The sequence below is a fragment of the Solanum stenotomum genome, unplaced genomic scaffold (genome assembly GCF_019186545.1).
Source record: "Solanum stenotomum isolate F172 unplaced genomic scaffold, ASM1918654v1 scaffold27131, whole genome shotgun sequence".
Lineage (NCBI taxonomy): Eukaryota > Viridiplantae > Streptophyta > Magnoliopsida > Solanales > Solanaceae > Solanum > Solanum stenotomum.
The window spans coordinates 1-8,129 of NW_026029360.1; the positions used below are offsets into that span (position 1 = coordinate 1).

Sequence of the window (8,129 nt, forward strand, 5' to 3'; positions counted from 1 at the left end):
TAAATAAACAAAGAAACAAGTGAATACCCCCTATAAGTTCCTTGTCTAGATGAAGGGAGTAATACTGTTATTTCTGTTATGTCACGTAAATAGATTAGTTCTTATTTATTTCAACCTTCAAGTACTATTAAAAATAATTCATCACACATTTTGTTGTAATTTTTAAACCAACCTATGCAAAAAATTGTTAAAAGTTGAATTACCAAATTATTCTTTACAAGTTGAATAGTTATATTTAAATCGTTTGTAATTCTTGATATGAGACTCAAATATTGTATTCATCAAAACGAATATTAGGTGAAGCTCCTCCATAACGTGTGATATGGATTGGGAAGTGAGAAGACTTAGCGAAACTATCTAAAACAATTGCTGATGGATGAGATAGATTTGGGTGACAGGTCTGATGAATAGGATCCAAAAAGCCTTTGTGTTTATCAAAAGAACCGATCGAGGAATAAACAAGGCTTTAAACGAGGTTGGAACTTAGAGCAAGAACTAATTGCCAAAAGGGATAACAAAGACATCCAATTCATGCTATTTTGTTTGAAAAATGAACTGAAATTGTTGTTCCATCTGACTGGAAATAAATAAAAAATAGAGGTGTGAAAAACATCCCCACTTTGGTATTAATCCGAATATGTCGGATGAAATACAATTTGTTATTATTCACAATAAGAAAATTTTGCTTTGAACTTGAGAGATTCAATTATTGTGAAAATTACTATTAATAGAATCTCAAAAATAACTCGTTATTACCCTTTTTAAGTAGAACTAGAATTAGGTGCGTGTAACTGTTTGTTTACCATTAATTACCTATATACACAACTTTATGTTCCATAATTTTCATTATTCCCTATCATTTCTAAAAATTTCCAAAATCCCTTATTTTACTCCCAAAATCAAAATTCTGGATACATAACTCCCCACTCCCCAAACCCACATTTATCACTTTCTATTTTCACTCCACAAATCTCTCCCAATTTTTATTTCCATGATCTTTTCAGTTAATTGCTCCATTAGTTTGAAATTTGAAATCAGTCTCTTTCCTGTCAAAACAATTTCTCTCAAAACTTTAGCTGCTCATATCCCCTCTTTTGAGCAACCATAGTATTGTGTCAATGAATACCGACGCCAGTTTATATTGAAATTCAACAACCAAATCTATGCTGCTATCGGAGATTGGGTTCATGCTATCGACGCCAATTCAGATCGGAATGTGATAGCTAAACTTGTGTTGCTACTGGAGATTGGGTTCATAATTTGTTTTCAATTTTTTTCTTCTTCAACCTGGAAAGCAAAGGTTGTTAAAAGTTAAAACCATCAAAAAAAGGGGTCAAAATTTCTGAAATTATTGATACAAAAATAATGTTCGATAGTGTATCATTCAAAACATGTATTTTTTCAGTATGCATCTAATACAAAAGTTTGCTAAAATGTATCAAATACAAGCATAAGATAAATGACAATTTACTAAGTTAATTGTACTCCTTTCTTTGTATCATGTTTAAGATTGGACAATTTTTGTATCATGTTCAACTGGTAGGCATTTTTGTATCATGTGTCAAACATAAGATAAATGACAATTTACTAAGTTAACTGTGCTCCTTTCTTTGTATCATGTTTAAGAATTGGACAATTTTTGTATCATGTTCAATTGGTGGGCATTTTTGTATCATGTGTGGAGTTGTTGTAATTTTGTGAAATTATTGATACAAAAATAATGTTCATTGGTGTATCATTCAAAAGATGTATTATTCAATGTGTCTCAGATACACAAAATTTACTAGAATGCATCAGAACACACATAAGATACACTGCAAGTTACTAATTTAACGGTACTCATTAATATATTTGCTACAATTGTTTGTTCTAAAACTACAAATTCAAATTGATGATGCTATCAAGAATCAACAAGAAATGGAGGATGTTTCAAAACTCTAACTCACATATGAAAATATTCTTAATACTAACAAGAATCAACAAGAAATTTAATTCTATGATACATTATCAGATGTTTGATACATCAAAATTTACAATGTATCCCTGACTTATATATTGCAAATTCAGGCTCGTTTTTTTCATCTTTAATACAGTTTTACACTCATGTAGTTCTTAATTTTCAATGGAGATGAGTATTACCTTCTACGATATATCTAATTTCCAAGTTTTACATGATCTCACCGATCTCCAACTCGACTGAAATGACGGCTTTAAGATTCATAAATGAAATCGATTGCCCAACAACAATTTCATCACTTTTGTAACCTTCATAACTCATCCCTGTCACGCCCCGAGCTACCCCCGAGACGCGGACACGGGACCTAGGACCACAAGTGATCCCAAGCTAACCCTGTTGGCATGATCATGAGCATACTAAATATAATCTGAATAATAGAAACTGTGCGGAAGCTAAATCATAAATAAATCTGGAAGATGGGGAATACCCATATACTATAACTGAGATATATGAAAACTGATGAGTTTAATACAAAGAAGTTATTAACTCAATACTAAGCTGAATCTATCTATGTCTGAAATAAGCCTCTAAACTGACTAGAAATGTTGGGACATGCCCCAACTAGATCTAGCAAAATTGAAACTAAAGACTAAAACCGATAAAGATAAACATGTCACTAGTCCTCGAAGAATGAGGACTCACCACTGATGCTGCTGAACTGAAGATCGGGAACCGATCTAAGCGTGATCTGGATGCTGAGAACCTGAACCTACATCACGAGAAGATGTAGCGCACGTATGCGTCAGTACTTGAAAGGTACTGAGCATGCAGGATAGAGTAAAGCTGAAATAACATATAACTAAACAAAGCAATAAAGCAATGATATAATCTGACCATGATATAGATACTGAAAATACTGAATACTGAGCTAACTGAATGCAATGACCAAATTTATAACATGCTGAGACTGAATACTGACTGTACTGAAATATGGTCAATGCAATAGAGTCTGACTGAACTGTGGGAGCTACTAATAACCGACATAAAACCACATGAGCTAAATGTGGAGTCCGATGTATACGCCCCATCGAGAGGACCCAATATACCCTGCCAGAGGTATAGAGGCATGCTGGCGTGATCACTAAACTGATGTTGCCCACAGAGGGGACTTACACCTACGTGGCTCGTAGTTCTGGGACTATATGGGTACGCTGAAACCCTAGTCCAACTCGGTATTATGCTACTCCCAATGAATTAAGTGGTTAACTGGTTATGACTGAATTTCTGTAAATACTGGATAGCTCGAAACTGAACATGCAAACTGAGAATGCAACAATTAATCTGATAATGATGCATTCATAAACTGAGGCATGTAAAACTGAATACTGAAATATCTGACCTAGCATGTGTAATTCAAGAACTAAAGAAATACATAGCTAGGGTTCTGAAATTCATGCGATAAACTGAGCAATAACATGATAATCTGATTTGGAACATTTAAATAACTAATTCATGATGATCTGCTGTAATTCTAGAAACCCTAGGTCTGTTCATAATCATGGAATCAAGAATCTGACTGAATTCTAGGGACCTAATGGGCGAAAGGAACCCACTAGTGAAATCCCACATACCTGGTGACGAATTCCACGGAGAAATCTTTCGATTTCGGGGCTGGAACTGAAGAAACCTCGCTGCGTTCTTGAACTAGGGTTCTTGACCTTTTTCTCCTCTCTTGCTTCTAATTTTCTAAGTTTTGATTAATGAATTTGACTTAGGTAAGTTCTAGTTATGTTTCTAGGCTTAAACTAATTAAAACCTCATGATTTAGGGTCTAAACGACGTATCTTAGGGGTTAAACGAAATAGGAAAAGACCAAAAGACCCCTGAATTAACTGCTGTCGGAGTGACCTACGGATTGGACCTACGGGCCGTAGGTCAATCTACGGTCCGTAGATTGCGTCCGTAAGTCAAGCCTGCTCGACAGGCCTTCACTAAACCGAGCATAACTTTTTACTCGGAGGTCGGAATTTAGTAAACTCGGTGGTGTTGGAAAGATAATTCAATTATCTATCTAACAATAGGTCATGGGGCACCTAATTCCTTTTTTGCTAAAAGTTATGACCATCTGAAGTTGACCCATCAGAATTTTCAGCTAACTAGCTGTTGACCCTAACTTACGGTTAGACCTACGGACCGTGGATCGATTGACGGTCCGTGCTGGTCAACCGTCAATCAGGACTGAAGCTGGGCTTTTGGGGCATCGAACCACGGACACGAACTACGGTCCGTGACCTGACTTACGGACCGTAAGTCCGGCCGTGGGTCAACACTTAGCCAATTTTTTTGACTGAGTTCTGGGAAAGTTTTCTGCCACGGACCTGCAGGACGGACCGTGAGTCCATCTACGGTCCGTGGATGGTGTCGTGAGTGCCACCTGCAATACCATAAATTTGTAATCTGGTCTATTTTCAGATACGGGGTGTTACAATCCCGCTCACCTAAATTCTTGAATCTCTCAACAAAATCAATATATTCATATTGTATCAGCCAATTTTGTCGAGTAATTTGAATTCTTCATGATTTGGACTGCAATGGCGGCTTGATGGAGATGATGGAAATTTGAATTTTGAAAGATGTGAATCTGTAAAGATTGAGATGGATTGATAGCAATCACTTATGCTTGAATCGTGGAATTTAGAATCAATTTTAGATTAATTTTCCTAATAAAGCGCAACAGCCAACTATTTCCCTTATTAGGTGCAACTGCCAGCTTTTGCAATGTATCACACATGATGTATCCAAACGAAACTTATGTATCCAAATGACTTTTATTTTAATGGATTTTTGTAAAGTAGAAAAAATTAGGGATAAAATATAATTTAAGTTTTACACTATGGAGTTTATGTAAGTTATACTATTTATTTATGAAAATCCCAATTATTTAATTTGCTTGTCCTATAGAGGCTACTCTAATTCCTTTTCCTTATCGTATTTGAACTCATTATTATTGTTATATTTAATTTGAAGTTGATTCTTTTAACTACACATTAGGCGATACTACTATTTAATTTGTAATTTGTATGTTGGCAATCTGTTAGAGGAGATGAGGTTGGAAGAGAAGAAGAAGGAAAACTCGGAATACGATGGACCACCCCTTTTCACAACCATACCCTTGGTTTGTTATATGTCCGTCAAGAAAAACACAAACTTTTTTCAACATATCAGAAGATCGATTTTATAAAAGAAGTATACATGAGCTTTGTAACGCAATAATACGTGCTTCTGCTCAAGAATGGCTCGTGTTAGAAGACTTTGATTCTACTGATTGTTACCTTTGGAATCCTATTTCAAACAACAAAATTCAGCTCCCACCACTTTCTTATAATGACAATCTTGAGTGTCTCTTGTCTGCACCACCCAATGATCCTCAATGTCGCGTTTTCTTCCTAATTCATGAGACTACTCCTCCTGATGACGCGCTCTCTTCCTAATTCATGAGATTACTCCTCCTGATGATGATGAGGAGGATGAGAATTCTAATGATGACGTACACAATGACAATCCCGATGATGACATAGATATCAATGACAATGAGAATCCCGATGATTACACAGATACCAATGATGATGACACGGACAATGAGAATCCCGAAGATGATGATGCCGATGACAATCCAGATGATGATGATGATGACGACGACACGGATCCCAGTGATGATGACGCAAACAATGACAATCCCAATGATGATGAGAATCCCTATGATGATGATCCACCATAGAGGGCGGGAAAAATAAGAATTTTTGTATTTTTTTCAAATGGTAAGAAATTTTAGAAAATATAGTGAAAAAAGATTGTATAATTAGATAATTTTTCATTTTTTATAATATAAGTTAGCTAATTGTATATTTTTAAAAATTTTCCTTTAATTAATATCGGTTGAAAACAGCTATGACAGCTTGGATCCTCAACAGACAAAATTTTAAGTCCCCAAAACTAATTAAACGCTAAATAAGATCTAATTATGCAAAATCGTATTTAAATAAATATTACCCGTACAAATATAGATAAATGACTAGTTCGAGCATTTAGTAACTAGCATTGATAATAATTAATGCTGACATGTTCATCCTGCACAATACGTTTCACATCCATTTACAAAATGTGTAAACACTGTATAAATAATAGTTGCTTTTTCCTAATAGGCAAAATATGTACACAATATATAGAGAATTTTTTCAAAAAATAAATAATTATATATATTTATATAGAGAGAGAAATTTTTCTTATCGTTAGAGGCATTGATAATAGGCAAATATCAAGTTTCAAGCCTCAAACATGGCTAACTAATGAAAAAATATATAAGAAAATGACTAATCATCCTCTTGTTCGATCCAAATGCAGGACCTTGGTTGAATTAAGTTAAAAATATTTGAACTTGAGTAAACTTTGATGACAGAGTAATCGAAAGAGTAATATTTGTGATTGGCCAAACAATAGAAAACACCCTTGTTGTTGTCGTGAAACATTGGGAAGTATATCTTGTTTCCTAGACCCTGCGCAACACATGTTCTCAAATACGATCCTCCAGAGCTCACAAACAATGTTTTATTATTGTCCAAACTTGTTAGTTGTTCCCTCTCCAACACTTTTCCTTTCAGTTTGTATCTCCAAACCTCTACATCCCATTCTTCACGACTTAAAAACACAACTAACATTCCTCCATTATCTACGTCGGCTGTGTATGCTTTTCGAATTGATGTTTGTTTTGAACTCGGAAAATGTCTCCCATAAAATTTCCAATTAGGTCTCTGTGTTGCTGAGTTTCCCTTGATACATAGTGTTCNCTAAGTTAAAAATATTAGAACTTGAGTAAGCTTTGATGGCAGAGTAATCGAAAGAGTAATATTTGCGATTAGCCAAACAATAAAAAACGCCCTTGCCCTTATTGTTGTCGTGAAACATTGGGAAGTATATCTTGTTTCCTAGACCCTGTGCAACACATGTTCTCAAATACGATCCTCCAGAGCTCACAAACAATGTTTTATTATTGTCCAAACTTGTTAGTTGTTCCCTCTCCAACGCTTTTCCTTTCAGTTTGTATCTCCAAACCTCTACATCCCAATCTTCACGACTTAAAAACACAACTAACATTCCTCCATTATCTATGTCTTCGGCTGTGTATGCCTTTCGAATTGATGTTTGTTTTGAACTCGGAAAATGTCTCCCATAAAATTTCCAATTAGGTCTCTGTGTTGCTGAGTTTCCCTTGATACATAGTGTTCCCAAATTACCTTTATCTCCCAGTAAGTAGATAGTATTGTTTTTGAAAAATAACGGATTATTGCAATCTGATGTAGCAAACACTCCTGCGTTAAAGAAGTAGTGATGCGTCCATTCAGTATCTCCAACTTTGATGATATATACAGCTGGGACATAAATACCGGTTTCAAAACCAACAACAAAACAATCTGATGATGAGGAGTCAGGAGGACATGAAAATGTCCAAGCAGAGCAAGAATTTTCGTGCTCCTCTAGTAGATCAGGGAGTTCAATTATGTCATTGCTAATAGGATTGAAAAAGAACATGCCGCGGCTGCCACTACTCATGAGCAACCAATTAGCTTTTGAGCTCCGAATTCGGGCACCCCTTAATTTTGGAATATCCATCTTTTGGATAGTTATGACATTGTACAGTGGATCAAAGAATTCTACAATGCCTGTCTCTCCCCGCAAGGTCATCAAACGAGGTGTTGGTGAACATGTCATCAAACGAGGTGGAAGAGAAGGAGGTGTTAAGGGAGCGTAGCGCCAATGTTTACAAACGGCATGAAAAACAAAATATTCAGCAGCAACAAGACGTGATGATATTAATCCGAGTATGTCTGATGGAATACCATGTGACCACAATTTATCATAATGTGTCTCCTCCATTATTTAGAATAAGAAAATTTTGCTTCGAAGTTGAGAGATTAAAAAGTGTGGAAATTACTATTAATTGTATCGGAAAAAGGACTTGTTATTACCCTATTTTAATAGAAATAGAATTGTAACTGTTTTTTTACCATAATTTAGTTATGGAAATCCCAATTATTTTATTTATTTATGGAAATCCCAATTATTTACGAGAAAGGAAAGGAAAACAAATTTCGTGGGCCTAGAGCAACTCTAATTC

At 35.3% G+C, this 8,129-nt stretch overlaps 1 protein-coding gene across 1 annotated transcript; it reads right to left on the bottom strand.

Moving 5' to 3' along the window:
• Positions 1-6,757: 6,757 nt before the first annotated feature.
• Positions 6,758-7,888, bottom strand: LOC125851567 (F-box protein At4g00893-like). Its single transcript, XM_049531342.1, has one exon. The coding sequence runs from the start codon at positions 7,886-7,888 to the stop codon at positions 6,758-6,760; it is 1,131 nt and encodes a 376-aa protein (XP_049387299.1).
• Between the last annotated feature and the right edge of the window lie 241 nt (positions 7,889-8,129).